At 38.0% G+C, this 19775-nt stretch overlaps 1 protein-coding gene across 1 annotated transcript in view; it reads left to right on the top strand.

Annotated features, from left to right (window-relative positions):
* Positions 1 to 19118, top strand: part of npas1 (neuronal PAS domain protein 1) — a 97876-nt gene extending 78758 nt beyond the window's left edge. Inside the window, exons 6-12 of the mRNA XM_056474103.1 lie at positions 880 to 1054; positions 6631 to 6743; positions 7565 to 7761; positions 15182 to 15288; positions 15884 to 16031; positions 17048 to 17160; positions 17239 to 19118. Of these exons, the coding sequence (XP_056330078.1) occupies positions 880 to 1054; positions 6631 to 6743; positions 7565 to 7761; positions 15182 to 15288; positions 15884 to 16031; positions 17048 to 17160; positions 17239 to 18206 (1821 nt within the window). The 3' untranslated portion in view covers positions 18207 to 19118. The remainder of the gene's footprint in view (positions 1 to 879; positions 1055 to 6630; positions 6744 to 7564; positions 7762 to 15181; positions 15289 to 15883; positions 16032 to 17047; positions 17161 to 17238) is intronic.
* The last annotated feature ends 657 nt before the right edge of the window (positions 19119 to 19775 follow it).

Below are 19775 nucleotides of genomic sequence, written 5' to 3' on the forward strand. Positions count from 1 at the left end.
CAAAAAGAAGTACACTACATTTCACTTTTAGGTACATTTTGACAGTGAAAACAGCCATAAAAGCGTTCCGAATCGAACCGTACCATACCACTCAGAGGAAACGGGCCATTACTTCCACATTCATATTTATCTGCTTGTCTTGTTTTGTCTTGTTGTCTCGTTGTCACTGTTTAGCTTCATCTTGTGTATAGAATGTGTAGGTTAGTCTATTCTCTATTCAACTGGTTTAGTTTCTATATATTTAGCATTTTTTGACAGTTTGGCGCCATCTTGTGACTAAATAATGCGCTAGTTAGTGTATACTCCATCGGCTGTTTTTTATTTCTGTCAGTTTCATGTTTATTTAAAGAATTTAATATAAAGGATGAAATACATCCAGGAGTTAAATACAATTAAAATAACCTACAAAGTGTTTCCAAAGTAAAATCCTACATTTGAATGGCATGTGGCTGAGCAAATGACTGAATAGTTTATTTTTGTTTTCACTGTTCCTTTCAGACCAATTTGTAGTTCATTATTTATTAATGTAACATTGTGAAGTCTGCTCGGTGTGTATGTTTCATGAAGCTCACCTGTTTTGAGATTCTTATAGCTTTGTAAAATGCAGCAGGTAGAATATTCAGTGTAGGTCATGATACTCTAGAATTAATGTTTCATGTGTAGCTTTGCTTTTATCTCTTTGATGTTTGCTTCCCTCAGTGCACGACTTTAGCAATATGTGTGTACATCTGCGCATTACAAATATACCAATAGCAATGGACGATCTTGTGTTTTTCAAGGTTTCTCATTGGTTGTTAAGCAATATGTTGTGATCTGTGTCATGTTTCTTAAATGAAGGCATTGATCCGCACATTTGTTTGTGTGTGTTTGGATGCTCAGGTGGAGTTGACTGGCAGCAGTGTGTTCGATTACATCCACCCTGCGGATCATGTGGAGATGGCGGAGCGTCTGGGCATCAGGCCACACCTGCGGGCAGAGGCCGGCTGTCAGACATCTCATGAAAGTGCTTCAAGCTCTGCATCCACGTCCTCACTGGCTGGCACTCCAGAACCAGGTAACATGAACTTCTTCTGAGATCCAGATTTATTCACTACTAAATTACAGCCTGCAAATTAGAAAGTTGAAATGCCTTTACAGCATCTTTTTTGGTAATAATTGTCTACACTCGAGTGTTAACGATTTCCTGCATAATTTACAGTAACTTACCGACAGCAGTTTGCCAGACATTTACTGTAAAAAGTGATTTAATACAATTTTTGTAAATTACACAGTATTTAACTCTATTATGAACTGTATTTTACTGTTGGACAGTTATGCAGTATGTTACTGTAATTTAAAGTTGAATTATGAACATTTTATAGTAAAAATAAAAATCCATAAACACATGTACAGCAAGATAAATGGTGCTGTAAATAAAATTACAGTATTTTTGCTGTAATTGACCTACAGTAAGCTACTGTCAAACTGCTGCCAGTAAGTTACTGTAGATTCTACAGGAAATTGCTAACAGTGTATATACAGTATCATTTATCTTGCTGTGCTTGTGTTTACAGTCTTGTATATCTTTACTGTAACATATACAGTATTTTAGTCGTTAGACAATAACTTTATTACTGAAAAACAGTTCAAATAGTAAACTGTTGTATATCCTATGAAGTTTTATGTTTTTTAAAAATTGTTTTTTACTGTATTTCAATGTGAATACTTTTTGTAATGGTGCCAAAAGAATATTTACCACATGCAACTTTAAAATACAGTAAAATACTGCATAACTGTCAACTGACAATAAAATACAGTTCATAATATAGTTAAATACTATGCAACCCACTATATCTTATAAAATTACCGTTTTGTTGAACATAAAGTACATTGATAATAAAGTACATGATATGCATAAATATATATAAAGTACATGATATACATTTAAATATATATTAATCTCCAAAATGTAAAACAAAATTAAACATCAACCTAATGTGCTAAGAGTATATATTTTTGAGAAGGAAAGCATTTGTGTCTGATGTTTCATTTTTTATTAAAAGTTGTGAATAAGAAAACAAACTGTGGGCCACACTTGACCGTAATAAGTCTTTTATTTCTGGAAAAGTCTATATAAATCTCATTCCTGAAAAAAGGTCAGCGATTCTTAACTCAAACTTCCAAACTTGACTTAATGACAAAAATGTACCCTTAGTATGTACATGTACATATAAGGGGGACGATGTGAAAATATGATACAAATCTTTCTTTCTTCCTTCTTATTTTTCTTTTTAATATTGTATTTTGAAGAAGTTACATACATGTCCATTACAGTGGACACCATGCATCAACAGCTTTTTTTTTTTAACTAAATATTAATCCTTTCTAAAACATTTACTTTAGGCAAATAGTATGAATACACAAAACATTCCATATCAAAAGTAAACAATATTTTATGCCTCGAAGTTAAATTAATTAAAAATGACACATTTTGGTAATACTTTAGTTCAGTTACCAATTCCTACACTGTAAAAACTTTATCAAATGAAACAAGTGTAGTTAACTCAAAATTGACTAAAAGTTAATTCTACTCTTTTGAAAAGAGTTTTGAACTCAGTGTTGAAGGTAATGAGTAAAATAAATACCTCATATAGATTCGTTTTTTTAACTCAAAACAACACAAAACAAAGTGTAATATGGCAGAACACAATGCTTGTATCCCAGTGCGTATTAGTGCGTATTATACGTAGTACTGTATAATTATGTTTTATAACAACAAAGTAGAGTATAGTCACCCTGGATCATAACCACACTCGTCACAAGAGGATTTTTTAAATGTATTATCTAATACCTAAATAAAGATGATTTTCACTGATGTATGGTTTGTTAGGATAGGACAATATTTAATCAAAATACAACTGTTAGAAAATCTAGAATCTGCAGGTTGAAAAATCTAAATACTGAGAAAATCATCTTTAAAGGTGGCAAAGCATATTACTAATCAAAAAATAAGTTTGATATATCTACGGTATCTAAATAATGAGAGAATAAATGAGAGAAGAACAGCACAGTGGCGCAGTGGGTAGCGCTCTCGCCTAACAGCAAGAAGGTCGCTGGTTCGAGCCTCGACTGGGTGAGTTGGCATTTCTGTGTGGAGTTTGCATGTTCTCCATGTGTTTGCGTGGGTTTTCTTGTGGGTGCTCCAGTTTCCCCCACAAGTCCAAAGACATGCGCTTTAGGTTAATTGGGTAGGCTAAAATGTCTGCAGTGTGATTGAAAGTGTATGGGTGTTTCCCAGTGATGGGTTGCAGCTGGAAGGGCACCCGCTGTGTAAAACACATGTTGGATAAGTTGGCAGTTCATTACGCTGTGGTGACCCCAGATTAATAAAGGGACTAAGCTGAAAAGAAAATGAATGAATGAATGAATTTGGGTATATTTATGGTAATGCATTTATTAAATGTAGTCATGGAACATGACAATAATGTGCTAATGATTTTTGGCAAAACATAAAAATGTAGCATTTTGACGCATACAATGTGGTGTCGGGAATTCCCACAGACACACCCATGCGATTCAAAAGTGGTTTTGTGGTCCAGGGTCACAAATGTATCGTTTAATGTATTTTTGTACATACTGTGGTTAGCCCCTTGTTTACCATAGTGTTAATGTTTGTGGACAGTAAATTAAACTGGTGCTTGTTACTCCCTTGTTTCTCTAAACCTTTCATATTGATCCCTCATACTTACAGTACATGTACTGTATAAGTATGCTATTATTACAAGTATGATTGAAAATTCAGTCTACAGTTGAAGTCAGAATTATTAGCCCCATTCCCACCCAACCCAAACCAAATTAACCTAGTTAAGCCTTTAAATGTCACTTTAAGCTGTATAGAAGTGTTTTGAAAAATATCTAGTAAAATATTATTTACTGTCATCATGGCACAGATAAAATAAATCAGTTATTAGAGATGAGTTATTAAAACTATTATGTTTAGAAATGTGTTGAAAAAAATCTTCTCTCCATTAAACAGAAATTGGGAAAAAAATAAACAAGGGGGCTAATAAATCAGGGGGGGCTAATAATTCTGACCTCAACTGTATATTGCCATATAAATTGTAAGCTGTAACTAAAATATTATCTTTATTTTCTCTCAATCCTTTGATATGAAAGACTTCTGAAACCTGAAACGCAACTATGCAGCCAACATTTTTAATTGTTTCTCATCAATAACACTCCATCAAAAACTTGTCAGATCTTGTGCTGATCCCAGGTAAAACACCAGCCGCTCTGCAGGAAAGTGCAGTTTCTCATTGTCAAGAGGTGATTTGCATGTAGGGCTTAAGGCATAGCAGCAAAAACTGCTCGTTTAATTCCGAGGGTCAGAGAGAATAGAAAACGGTCTGAAAAACTAAAATAGGACTTTTTTTAAACACAAGTGGACACATTTAAAACGAAGCCAAGCAGTTTCTTGCACATTTGACGTAAATGCAAATGATAAAATGTAAATGTTTCATATTTTATATGATTGATTTATATGAGTCTATATGATTATGTACAAGCCATAGAACATAAAACATACAAACATACAAACAAAAAAGGCAAAAGAACATACAAATGTATAATCATATGAATTTATATACAATTTGCCAAAATTTAAAATACTGACATTTTTTTTCCTTTTTTATGGCAATAACAGGTAATTACAATGAAATACAGTAGAATAAGTATAATACAAACAATGTAAATATAAATTATTGCACAAAAAGTGAATGACAAATTGTAAAGAAGTATTACAAAGGAATGGCAAAACGAAAGATGGTGAGAAAGAAAAAAAGACAATAAAATAATAAAATAAAAATGTAAAAAAGGGGAAAGAGAGGGCACATGAAAAAAATAACACAAATTAATGGAGAATATTAAATAAAGCATATTTTAGAAGTTTTAATTGCTTTCTTGTTATGAGACTCTAAAATGGTATTCAAGTTCAGATCCAATTCTCATTTAAAAAATACAAAATTTGGCTTACATTTAGTATATTTACACTCATGTATAAAAACCTTTCCAATAAATAATATTAGGTTTATACTAAAACTTTATCTTTATTTTAAAACCCCAAAATAATATGTCTATAGCTTAAAGAAAAATCAACCCAAACTTTTTCGACAGTTCAAGTTTTCACATTAGACCAGAAAGATTTAACAAAGGGACATCTCACAGTCTCACAAAAAGAGCAAGAGACGTCAATGTCATTTTTGAATTTCTGTAAAAATTGTTTAACTGCATAAAATCTGTGAATAATTTTAAAAGATATATCTTTAATGTTATTTGTTTTGAAAAAAAAAAATATCTGGGGCAGCGACCAAACATACAGGTACAACCATTTAATATCATCAAACAGGCTCGTAGCCGGGGGGGTTGGTCGGGGTTCAGGTGGTTTGGAGGACACACCCTTCACTGACTGCGATGCCATCATAAATAGTAAAAATAACCCTTCACGCAGACCAATCAGTTTTGGCCAATGCATTGCAAACAACTATTTTTCAGTCCAACATTCAGCTGTTCAAGAAAACATCTGACATAAGCTAGGTCATCTTTTGCTACCGTATTGCTTTTAAATAGAGAAAATATTTGACAAGTGACTTTTATTCTAAATTTTGAACCTTATGCTTGAAAGAAAATTTAACCAATAAAAAAGTGTGAAGCACTTTTACAAGTGAGGCTAGAAAAATTGTGAAGCTCATTATTATTATTATTGTTATTATTATTATTATTATTATTATTATTATTATTATTATTATTATTATTCAAATAGATAAATTCTGACTGAGGAAAGTGCTGGCCAAACTTTTTTTTTTTATGATTTATCACGTTATAAATTTGTTTTAAAAAAATAAATATCTGTCATATTTCTTTATTCTAAATATTTAGGAAATATTTTTGGTACATCAAAAAGTGTGGTCGTGATGACCATCCGACAAGCAAATCCAGCTAAAAATACTGCTTAAAATTTCACCTAAATTAAGTATTTAAATATCTTAATTAAATAGAAAATGAGGCAAATAACTGCAAAAAGTGTTTGTTTTTTTTGTTTTTTTTGAGAAAAAAGAACCACCCCTTTCATCAGGTTGGTTACGGGCCTGTCAGAAAGGTTGTTCCAAGGCAATCCAGCTTTGAAATTAGCTCTACCGTATGTAGAAATCAGAAACCTTTGGGTATAAGCGACATCGGTAGCACTAAAGTGAACTGCAGCCAGTGATGACGCCCCACTCTTTTTAAATGTTTGATTATAGGTAAAAGTTACTCTAAATATCTTTGCATTGATGTGATGATAACACCTCACATGCTGCTGAGAGCGATGTTTAGTTGAACATGAGTATGTGCTAGGTGCTTTCCTCTCAATAATAAAATTAATGCAAGAAAAATGACAGTATATATAATAGGTTATGTCTATACACACAGACACACACACATCAAGTAATTTTAAGACTGCAAAAAAAAAAAAAAATACAGACAGACAGACACAATGAACACATTTATTTCAAACTGTGATCAAAACTTGCTGGTTCTACCTGTGCATTAAAAATATTTCACACCTTTCAGACAATCAGAATCGAGAATTTTAACAGACCATGTTTACTCTTGTAGCACCACACAGTCCTTGTTCTCCAGTCAGAGAGTTGTCGGAACGTGGCTTCTTCATCCGGATGAAATCCACCCTCACTAAACGTGGCCTCCACGTTAAATCCTCGGGCTATAAAGTGAGTCCTTCGTGTTAAAAATGGCTTACCTTACATGAAATTGTTTTCTTTGTTCACATGTTGAAAATATATTCAAAACTGACCAGTCAGTGTTAAAGAAATCATGTAAAATGCTGTTAATTAAATAAATAATTTACAAAATTGTAGTTCCTATCATGATCCTTTATGAATAAAACACTGTATGAGAGACGAATAAGTATGAATATATTAATTTTTGGGCGACGTAGTGGCACAGTAGGTAGTGTTGTCGCCTCACAGCAAGAAGGTCGCTGGTTCGAGCCTTGGCTGGGTCAGTTGGTGCTTCTGTGTAGAGTTTGCATGTTTTCCCTGCGTTCGCGTGGGCTTCCACCGGGTGCTCCGGTTTCCTCCACAGTCCAAAGACATGTGGTATAGATGAATTGGGTAAGCTAAATTGTCCGTAGTGTATGAGTGTGTATGGATGTTTATAAATAATTTACAAAATTGAGTGTGTATGGATGTTTCCCAGAGATGGGTTGCAGCTGGAAGGGCATCCGCTGTGTAAAACATATGCTGGATAAGATGGCGGTTTGTTTCGCTGTGGTAACCCCAGATTAATAAAGGGACTAAGCCGAAAAGAAAATGAATGAATATTAATTGTTGTAGCATTCATTCACTATAAACAACTTTTATTGTAAACTTGCAAGCCATAACCAGTTTAACAAGAGATACTGAATACTAAAGTTGTAACAAGAAATGGTATTATATTGTGGAAAATATGTAACTAATAAGTATAACTAATTACTATTTGTTCATTATTGAAAGATTGCATAAACTGAGCTGCTCATTTAATTCCTTATCAGGTGATTCATGTGACAGGTCGGATTCGCTGTCGGCCAGCTCTGGTGCCCAGCTCCTCCAGGGCCTTACATAGGCCAATGGGATTGGTCGCTCTGGCTCACACTCTTCCGCCCTCCACGCTCAATGAGGTGCGCATGGAAAGCCACATGTTTGTTTTCCGAGTCAACATGGATCTGCAGGTCACCTATTGTGAAAACAGGTAACCTCAAAACCTTTTCATCAAATCACAAAGCATGTGCTAGTTTGTAGTCAATACATTTTTTGGTTCAGAGCTGGTTCATCTGGCATGCCTTCAAAGAACTGCTTGCTTTTCTGCCATCTACAGATAGAGGCACTGTAGAGCCTGTAGAGCCAGTTCTGCAAATGTCACTGCATATGTCTCATACAAAATACATAAAAGTTCCAAATACATATGCAACATCAACAATCTGTTGCTATTATTGTTAATAACTTTGCAAACCGACATCAATATCTATACATTGCAAATCCAATGTATTCATGCAGTGCACCTTAGTTTGTAAATAGACGGAGATTACAATCGATGTGTTCATGCCAAAGCATCTCACAGCAATACATAACTTTTTGATCCTCATTCATTTAATTCATTTTCTACTGCTTTTCTGGGGCCGGGTCGCAGGGGCAGCAGTCTTAGGTGAGAACCCCAGACTTTCCTCTCCCCAGAAACTTCCTCCAGCTTCTCCGGGGGGATCTCGAGGCGTTCCCAGGCCAGCTGAGAGACATAGTCTCTCCAGCATATCCTGGGTCTTCCCCGAGGCCTCCTCCTGGTGGGACATGCCTGGAACACCTCCCTAGGTAGGCATCCAGGAGGCATCCGAAGTAGATGCCCGAGCCACCTCAGCTGACTTCTCTCAATGTGGAGGAGCAGCGGCTCTACTCCGAGCTCCTCCCGGGTGTCAGAGCTCCTCACCCTATCCATAAGGGTGCGCCCTGCCACCCTGTGAATGAAACTCATTTCGGCCGCTTGTATCCGAGATCTTGTCCTTTCGGTCATGACCCAAAGCTCATGACCATAGGTGAGAGTAGGAACGTAGATTCACAGGTAAATCGAGAGCTTTGCCTTTCGTCTTAGCTCCTTATTAACCATAATGTCACGCTTCATCCTTCCCTCACTCGTGAACAAAACTCCAAGATACTTGAATTCCTCCACCTGGGTAAGGACCTTCCTCCAACCTGGAGATGGCAAACCCCCTTTTTCCAGTGGAGCACCATGGCCTCAGAACTTTTTGATTTAGTTGTTAATTCATTTCATTTGTACGATGTATGTTGTGCATTTTAGGATGATTTGCTCATTCCCCAATGTGGGCACCCATTTCGATGTTATCACTTGATTGAATGGGCATTATTAGTGGTTATCAGCTGATAGATATGGGCCAGTAGGGGCCTTCTGTACCTACTGGTAGACTCGGAAGGCTGTTATCATCCATCCACATGGTTACTCGGCTATACTAATACTAATAATTAATACTAATAGAGAAGACTCCAGATCCAGGTCCAGATCCAGATGTGACGGTTGGGTTTAGGGTAGTGGTAGACGTTTATAAAATACATTCATTCATTCATTCTTTCATTTTCTTTTCGGCTTAGTCCCTTTATTAATCCGGGGTTGCCACAGCGGAATGAACCGCCAACTTATCTAGCATATGTTTTACGCAGCAAATACCCTTCCAGCTGCAACCCATCTCTGGGAAACATCCATACACACTCATTTACACTCATACACTACGGAAAATTTAGCCTACCCAATTCACCGACTGTGGGGGAAACCGGAGCACCCGGAGGAAACCCACGAGAACGCAGGGAGAACATGCAAACTCCACACAGAAATGCCAAATGACCCAGCTGAGGCTCGAACCAGCGACCTTCTTGCTGTGAGGCGACAGCACTACCCACTGTGGCACTGCATCACCCTTATAAAATACAATTATTGGGAAATTTAATAAATAATATAAATAATACTTGTTAACTTCCGGCCACAGCCATATGTGATCTATAGCTGATTGACCATGTGGATGGATGATAACAGCCCTCTGAGCCTACCAGTAGGCACAGAAGGCCCCTTCTGGCCCATATCTATCAGTTGATAACCACTGATAACACCAATTCAATCTAGTGATGACATTTGAATGGGCTGATGTGGCAGGGTGTTAGGAAAATATAAATCTAAATTAAATATATTCAGAACTGTATTCATCTCATTGGTAATAGTAACCCCATCCAAAGGCAATCCTAGTATCTACGGGGCCCTAAGTAAAGTTGAGTGCAATGTTCTACTCTGTAAGTGAAAAACGGGGAGGGGGGTAGTGCGATTGGTATGTGAAGAGCTGGTAGGTGGGAGGTTGGGAAGGTTGTTTGTGATGGGTGGTGATCTTTAAAGGTGCACTCACACTATGCTATCTGAACAGTAGTAGTGGGCAAGGGCGAGGCTTCATGAAACATTGAAACAGTCGAAGCAAATGTGTCGAAGCTTCGAAACGTTTTGAAACCCCACTCTACGGTGACACCTAGTGGTCATTTTTTATGTATCGCACTGGAACAGCTTCAGCAAAGAACAGTTGAGCAAATTGAGGTATTAAACCCCCCTTTGTAGAAAATGAACCTTTGAGTGATTTAGTGGAGTGGTTAGGGTTCCTGACTATCAAGCGGGGAAAGTGGGTTTGAGTCCAGGCTGATATAGCTATTTTGAAATACCTTAATATCAGTTTGAAATGCTTTGTTCTTGTATCGTTTTTTTTCAACATTGGTCTGACATCCGAATAAACACTTTGTGAAAAATATATATCTTGGTTAGGTCACAAAACAGGGTTGTTGCTAGATCAGACACAGTTGTGGCCAGAAGTAATCAAGAATTATTTATATTATTCATTAAATTTCCCATTGTATTTTATTAACTTCCACCCAAAACCTAAACCCAACCATCACAGTACTGTAAAAATATTAATTATTGTTTTACAGTGTTACAAAAATAATGCTAAATTGATGGCAAATCCGCAGCTGTATCCTATCTAGACTACATCATAAAACAGAAACATGATTAAAATACAAAAAAAATCATGATTTTGGAATATTTGTACAAGTTGAGATTCGAACCCAAAAGTCATTTAAAGCACAGTAACAACGTGCACATGGACAGTCCACTAGACCATATGAGACAGAAGCTTTCCTGATCCTGTCAGGCAAACACAGATTCTCCAGGTCTCAAAATACTTCTGAACTGATTGATGCTTTGAATCGCTTTAGTCACGTGACCTGGGTGTTTCAGATCATGCTTCGGTGCAGTATTTTGAAACACTTGCGCTTCGGGATCTCGACACTGTGTTGAAACATCAGTTTCACGTCAGCCATCCCTACCCAACAGTGCCCGGGCACATTTCCCGGTTCATTTGACATGTGTGAGTTGGCTGGCTCTGGCCCAGTTGGAAGAGGTGTGCCAAAGTGCAATGCGGTTGGGCTTTGGCGCGGTGCGCTTGTAGTATGAGTGCAAAGCGAGCCCGAAACTGACGACATGACATCCCTATTAAGGGACTGTTTCATATGGATTTATTAATCATTCTTACTTTTGATGAATGTGAACTGTCATAGTTTGCAAACCCCTTACTTCACCTTCAGCAAACCTCCTAAAACATGCAGCACGATGACTTTTATGATAATTTAGGAGCATCAAAAGTTGTGGATTTGTTCGGCAAAATTTGACTGTGTGTCACTGCATCCCAAATGACTAAATCAATATAACTAAAGCAATCTCTACTATGCTGAGCGAGAGTGCTTCTCTTCTTGTTAAACTGAACAGTCGCATCATCGATGACATAAGCGTGCTCCGGCTCGGAAGGTAAAATGCAGTGTGAGTGCAGGCCATCGGGGGAGAGTGACAAGCACGCTTCGGCACAGTTCAAGGCAACTTTACCTAATGTGGGTACACCCTAAGTAAAGAGTGAGGGTAATGGGTTGGTGGCCTTCTGTAACTTGACAGGCCCAAAAAACCTTTCATAGTCTGCATGTAGGGCTGATCGGTACTGACCACAACCTCAGCTGCTGATGCAAGCTCTTCTTACTTCTAGCCCAGCAATTTTTCGGTGCTACTAAAGAACCACGTTTCCTGGTTCGGAGCTGGTGCTTTTGGTGTCGAAAGATAAAGAACCGATTTAGGACTAGAAAAAGGGTAATAGTGTTTACCCAAATTTTGTTGTAAAGGTATACTAAGGGGCGACACGGTGGCTCAGTGGACAGCACTGTCACCTCTCAGGAAGAAGGTTGGTGGTTTGAGTCCTGGCTGGGCCAGTTGGCATTTCTGTGTTTGTATCCGGGAGCTCCGGTTTCCCCCACAGTCCAAAAACATATGCTGTAGGTGAATTGAATAAACTAATTGACCGTAGTGTATGAGTGTGTATGGATTTTTTTCCAGTACTGGGTTGCAGCTGGAAGGACATCCATTGTGTAAAATATATGATATGAAGATGAATGAATGAATGAATGAATGATATTTGCTGCTATTTCATCAACAATATGTCTCAAAGCTGAAATTATCTTTGTAAGATTTGCTTTCAAAGCAATCTGGCTCAGTTATTTTGAAATAAGTGGTGTAGCTGGTCTTATTCACTCACCAGCTATATAAGATACAATCAGCTCACTTTATAAGATACACCTTGCTAGTACCTAGATTTTACAATGGTTTGAATTTCTGAAACGGCATAGATTCCATAATATGCTGAAAACATTCCTCTGACATTTTGGTCAACATTGATGTGAAAGCATCACATAGTTGCAGCAGATTGGGTGGCTGCAAAACTGTGATGTGAATCTCCTATTGTACCACATCACAAAGGTGCCCTATTAGACTGAGATGTGATGAATGTGGAAATTGAGTTTTATGAACTCACCGTCATGTCTAAGAAGCCAGTTTGAGATGATTTGAGCTTTGTGACATGGTGTGTTAACCTGCTGGAGGTAGCCATTAAAAGATTCACTGAGGTCAAAAGAGATGGACAGAATCAACAACAATAGTCAAGTTGACTGTGAAGTAAACACAATGCTCAAACAGTATAAAGGGGTCCAAAACTTGCCAAGAAACTGACAATTCTGTCTCTACCATCTACCAATCAACACGTTTTAGACCAGGCAACCAGTCTTAAACCGTCCAGTTTTCTAGACCCATTGTCAATTTTTGCCTCAGTTTGTTGTTGTTATCTGACAGGAATGCCACTGGTTTGCTCTTCTCATTCCTCTGCTGCTCATCTGCTTAAAGGTTGGATGTGTCGTGTGTTCAGAAATGCTCCTTCAGACAGACCTGGCTTGTAACTAATAGCTATTTGAGTTATTGTTGCCTTTCTATCAGCTTATACCAGTCTAGCCATTCTCATCTGACCTCTTACATCAACAAGGCAACCCCTGGTCATTTCATTTTCTCTTTTTCCTATCATTCTCAATGACCTCTAGATTAGGGATGGACTACTTCAGTCTTAGAGGGCCACTATCCTGCTGAGTTTTGCTCCAATTGCAATCAAACACACCTGCCTGTAGCTTTCTAGTGATCTTGAACACATTGAGTGCGTTTACATGGACACCAATAATTCAATTTTAATACAATTAAGACAATACTCTGATTAAGAATCTACCATGTAAACAGCCATTTTTGATTAATTTAAATCGATTAAGGCCATGATCGAACTAAAGAGAAATTTGCTGAGGTATTTTTCTTTTATTCAGCATGCGGTATGAAATTCCATTAAAACAACACTCTTCCAGCAGTTCATAGTTGCATCCAATATCTCGTTTGTCATGGGGCATGCATGAAATGTTCCCATATGAAAGTGAAAGTGCCTAACTGCAGTTAAAGTCAACAAATTAAAAATTAAACACCTGAAATTACATGAAACTTAGGAGGAAATGCGAATAGCGTGGTGATGCAATGACATTAATCGAATTATGTGCTATAACATGTAAAACAGGATCATGAAAGGAACATTCAAAAAGCAACTCTTGTAAACGCCTTAATCTTATTATTGTCTTAATTAAGGCAAATAATTTGATTACTGATGTCCATGTAAACATAGTCAGTGATCAACTTGTTCCGGAGTGTTTGATAGTGTTAAAGAAAAACTCTGCAGAACAATGGCCCTTCAGAATTATATTTGGCCATCCCTGTCCTAAATATAGTTATGCCTCAAAATCTTTGTAGATCACCAGATTTTGGAAATGTGTGCATTGTGTTGCTGCCATGTGATTGCCTAGATTTGCATAACTGAGCAGTTAAACAGGTGCACTCAATAATGTGTCCAGTAAATGTGTGTCTTTTTGGGCCTGTTTTCACCTGGTCACTCTATGCATTTTCTCTGGTCAGATAGCTATCTGATTTGTGAAACTAATCAATTTATATTTTGGCCACATAAATGAGTTTCTGCTAAAAGGAAAATGTTTAATCTTTCAAATGCCATACTAGATAAAAATTTGACGACAATTCGGACTTTTTCATTTAGTGGCTTATTCGTATGAATTTGCATGATCTCATTTGTACAATTTAGTATGATTTGCTTATCTTCCAGTGACGGTTGGGTTGGGTGCTATGCCTCCTTTTTAAAATCATACATTTTCTTACAACTGAACTTGTACGAATTCATACAAATTAGCTAAATTGACAAAGCGTAAAATACTTACTTTTCCTTGTGAGATCAGGTTGGATATACCATATTTTCTTTAAATAATATTATTTTTCACAAAAATACAAGCTATATAGCAGGCATTGTGCTTAGAGTATTTGGAACACTTGTGTTCTTGGCATTATCACAAAGTGCACAAGCATAAATAGCTAACCAAACATCTGTAACTGTCATGAGGCATTGCATTATGTGCTGTGGAGCTGTTATTTCCGATGGTCATATAGCCCATAACATGCTGTCACGTCATTTTTTTTTTACATTTTGGTAAGAGTAAAGCATATATAAGTTGTTTCAGCAACCAGATGTATTTAGACCTGTCCAGTTTTATCTGGAATGTTATGTCCCAGACTACCTCCTGAAGTGGTTTGGGTGATTTTGGAGGTCATTTACACCTGTCCTTTTCACAATGGGGTATGCACACAGACTTTAAATTTCAGTCAGCCAGCCCCAGGACTTTCAGTGTATTGTCATCACATGCAAAATCGTAGCGTTTAAAATCTGATTTCTTTACAAAAAAACAGCGATATTCTCTGCCTGGCTGAGCTACAATATATAATGTGGGTATCAGACCAAACAAGAAGCACTGCATTAAATTCTATTTTCCCATGCCATATCTTTTAAAAAATGAAATATTACCCCAATATTTTTAATGGAGTGTCTGCACTTGCATGTTGCTAATAATGACGGTGCTAGCATTTGCACAGTCTTTCGTCTCTTTTTACGCTTTAACAACCAAATGGATGATCAAGTTTATTTAACTGATACCATTTGAACTACATTACAACATCGATGCTGTAAAAGGAACCTTATGAAATTGAAGATAGTCACATAAAGCTCTCACCGGAAGTTCATCATTGGCTTAAAAACTCTAGCTTTGCATATGGCCCATCGGACATAAAAAACACATGAAGTGACCAGTTGTAAACATCCCCTATATGTGTTTTGTAGGATTTCAGAGTATATGGACCTGAGCCCAGCTGAAGTGGTTGGAAATACCTGCTATCACTTCATTCATGCTGAAGACCTCGACACCATCAGGCAGAGCCATGAAGACTGTAAGTCTGTCAGCATTTATTCCTCCTCCTCCCTGTCTCTCATAGAACTATATTAATAATCTAGATGAAGAAATGTACCTAATCACATAGCTCTCTCAAATTTACAATGTAAGAAACTTGATCACACTATTTATTTAGTACTTATTACGTTTTTAGCTTGTTTAAGACTTTTATGCATTACCTTTAATGTAGAACGATATTTTATGAGGGTGGCCAATGAAAGACTTAAAATAGAAGGAAGATAACTTGGAAAAAGAAAATTATTGTAGTTGGAATTGGCCATTAGAGAGCAGTTTTATTTTCAGTTTAGGGGCTCTAAAGGCTGGGACACACCGAGCTGCTTATCGGGCTGCCATCCGTTTGGTGTGTTCATGTGCAGCTTTAGTTTGGCAACAACTTGGTGTGTCTTGGCCTTAAGCTGCTGTTTACATTTTGACAACAGCACCCTCTAGCCATATAAGCTAACTGTGTAACTCTTATTTATACCTAGTTTCAAGAAATCTATCTTTTGTTTTGGCCATCAAATCTAATTCATTTATTTTTTTCAAATCTAATATTTAAATTTATGAAACTAACCCATTTAATTCTTTCTTAGTGCTGCGGAAAGGGCAGGTTGTGACCGGGTATTACCGCTGGCTGCAGAGGAGAGGAGGTTATCTGTGGATTCAGTCCTGCGCCACCGTTTCTATTAACCACAAAGCACCCCATGAGCGTAATGTCATCTGGGTCAATTATGTGCTCAGGTCAGCTTCATAGTGACCTTGTGTGTTTGTGTTTTTGAGTGTTGTGCTACAAAACAAAAAATATGGTAATGTGCTGAGAGGCCCTCGTAAATGCTCTTCCTCTCCATCTGTCTACAGTAATCTTCATCACCCAAATGCACACATTCAAAGAAGTCAGACAAAAACAAGAAAAAAATTGGCTGAATTTCACTGATAATTGGACTGGTGATATATAATTACACCAAATGGATGTCAAAATTTTCTGGCTGAATGGTGTTTTAGTTAATTAGCTTTGTAATTACGATAGCTAATTAACTTCTATAGCACCCTGCTGGAGCCATGTTCATGTTTAGAGGGGCTTGTCTAGTATGTGTGTGTGCATGTGTCTGTTTGGAAGTGGTAGCACAAGTGGGTTCCTCTCCTGTCATGCTGTTAGGAGGAGGAATGTCAATGGCTGTGTTTCAAAATCTAGTGAACTGTTTTGCTGCCTACTGATAAAGCTGTGATGGATTTGGAACATTCTAGGTTGTCAGCAAAGGTTACTATTGGCAACCATGACAAGCAGTTCAAATAGTAGCACTGCACATGAGAGACTTTTATTTTTACAGTTGATCAAGATAGAGTTTGCCATTAATAAAATATTTAATCATATTTAAAATCAAAATGTTTGTACTCAGCTCAGTACAAGGTCAAAAATAAACAAATAAAACTGACACACAGGTGAAAAGTTCATAATAGGATCAATAAAAACAGGCATATTTAAAATGTGTATGCAGACTTTAATAGTCCTATCTACCAGTTAGAAAAGTGTTTGGAGCACAGGTAAAGTATGTTAGCTTAAATTGCTGTCAATGTAGGCTAGATCTAGGTATGAGGTACCAATACCATCCAAGTTAGCATTTCTTTTGTGTGATTCAGCCATACTAAATTATTGTAGAACACTGTTAACCTGTGGTGCAGGGTTTAGCATTTAGACTGCTAAGTGTGTAAAGCTCCCTGGAGGTAAACTGCTCACACTCTTTTATCTGTATTTTCAGTCGACCAGAGCTGGCAGACATGCCTCTGGACTTATTACAACTCCCAGAAAGCCTGAGGGCAGAGCGGCTTCAAGCAAGCTCCTCCCCGCGCGACATGTCTCCAAAGACACAAGGTATGCTCTTAGCCCCATACACAATTATACATCCACACATCGATAATAAGTTACTCAGCAGAGTTGTCTTTTTTCTAGGCTCTACTGGGACACAACCATTGAAAAACAGGTCTGAAACAGACCTCAAAGTAAAGGAAACCTTCTCACACAATACATCCAGTCAATCAGAGAACACTAGGAAAAGATCGCACCAGACTGACACTGAGAATGGTCCTCCTGAGGCAAGGAGGCGGATGGAGGTGTTTCGTCAGAGAGAGGACAGCCCGTGTACCTCCTCGGACCAAGCCAGTGACAGCGAGGTGGAAGAGGATGATGAGAGGGAAAGCGAGTGGGACCACAATCCCTCCAGCAAACGGGTGAAGAATGAAGAGGGGGCTTCAAAACAAGGCAACGAGGCTAATGGAGCAGGTAAGATCCACAATGGCCGTGCTGTGATCCAGCATCTTAAGAGTGTGGTGACCAGTTCGGGGTCAAACATTAAGACTGAACAAGAAGTGTTGGGCACAACTGTAGGTGCAGGTTCTGGGAGGCGATGGAGCCAACCTCAGCTTGGTAACGGCGGACCTAATGGCAGCAGTCCACCTTCCCAGCCTCCAAATTGCACTCCAACAGAAGCTCCTCCCAAGGGTCTATTCAGCCCACCCTCTCCAACCCTATCTCCACCCATCCCAGCATCATCCCTACCCAGAGATGATCGGTCCATCCATGGAGGACGTGCGTCCGACTTTGAGCTGCTGCAGAGACTAACTGCAAGTGGGGCTGCGGGACGTGTACTCTTTCACCCCCTGGCTCTTGGCCCGCAGGGACCTCAGAGTCTCTACGCTCCAAGTACGATTCGCTACGCCCCACCGGAGATGCCCACAGTTCACATTGATGGCCACCGCTCAGACCATGGAGCCAAAACTTCCACTTTCTTTCCTCACCTGCAAAGGATCACCTCGCTTCCTCCCTTCAGTGGCTTTTCTCCAGCCGAACCCACCTTTCCTCCGACTCTGCCCTTCTGTATGAATGGACTGAGGGGGGCAGCAGGGACAGATGAGGACTGAGAGAGAAAGAAAGAATTAGTTGTCAAGGAGAGGTGGGAGTAGCAAAGGACAGGGCTTAATGTTGAGAGGAACTACAGAAGTACTTAAGGTTTGTCAAACAGTCTTCCTAAACTCCTCTCCGGACTTTTCTCTGGTAATTTGTTATTGTGTCTTCCTCTCTCTGGAAAAACAGTCAAAGCCATACTGAAACAAATGAAGGACATCATGCAACTTACAGAAACAGGCCAGAATTGAGACCAGAATCATTGGGACCATATAGGCTGCCAGTGGGTTGGAGAACAGTGGACATTGTTCTATGCCGTTTGATGAGGGGTGGTACATGCCGAGGTTCTACCTGGCCCTCAGAGAGATGGGCCTACCTATACAAGTCCAATTCAATACAAGGAACCATACAGGAATATGCAAGAATGGACAAACAGCAGCATGGCGGCAATTGCCAAATTCCTAAGGAATTCCTAAAGCAATCCTAAGGAAACAATGAATAAGCACAGTCCATGTCCCTGGCTGACAGAGGAATCGAACTGAAAATTAAACTTAGAACAGTGTAGACTTTTCATTTTTGTAAAAAAAAAAAAAAAGAATAATTGTCTGTAAACGTCAAAAAAATTCACTTGAAAAATAATTAATTCAAGGTCATAGCCATATACAGTATATAGAACACTGAGATGAAAGACTTCATACGTGCAAATGCTCCAAAAGAATTTTCTTTTTTCCATAAGTCATGAGCAAATATCATGGACTAATATTCCTATAAGAATTTTGGGGGCTTTGAGTGGGTGTGGTTAAGTGTGTCTATTTGTCATGTATCATGTCCAAGCACTTATAGTATATTGTCACATACACATAGCACTTCATCCATGGCCAGAATTTCAAGGTTTCCTATTGTGTAAAACCACAAAAATTAAGTTTACAATATTTTCTTTAAAACAAAATGCCTGTTATAAACATGCATAAACAAATTCAAATTCCATTCAAATAAATAAAATGCTTCATCAACATTTTAACAGGCAGGACCATTTAAAAAAGTCTGACTAAGCTGAAAACTCCTCAACATACCTCTACATCTGACCGCCGGTTAATGCAATTGTCCTAGTAGAACACCCTGATGTGTTACACTTAATAAAATAAAATAAGCTTAATATAAGTGATTATGGGATGAAATGTTACCTGATATCTTGAGATTCATCCCACTTATTAGGAACAGGATCCCTGTTTCAAAGCTAACTGACTTGTCTAACTGAATTGACGGTGTTCCACAAACAGTAAAACTGAGATCTCATTTTGGGCCTGTCTCTAAATGTGTTTACAACACTGTCAACTAAAAAACAACAACTTTATATTGCTTTTTTTGGCTGATGCCTGTTTCAGAAAGGAGGTTCAGTGAAAACTTCATATATTAACTCTAAAATGGGGGAAACTCTGGGTTTTCCCTTTCGAAATGGAAGGTGTGTCAAACCTGAGAAAGTGAGGTAAGTCAAGCCCATTTCTAATAGGGAGATATACAGAGTTATTATGGTAACTTACTCTGTGAATCTAAGCCAGGTTTTCTTTGGTAAACCCTGAGTTTCT

Source organism: Danio aesculapii, chromosome 15 (assembly GCF_903798145.1).
Source record: "Danio aesculapii chromosome 15, fDanAes4.1, whole genome shotgun sequence".
Taxonomy (NCBI): domain Eukaryota; kingdom Metazoa; phylum Chordata; class Actinopteri; order Cypriniformes; family Danionidae; genus Danio; species Danio aesculapii.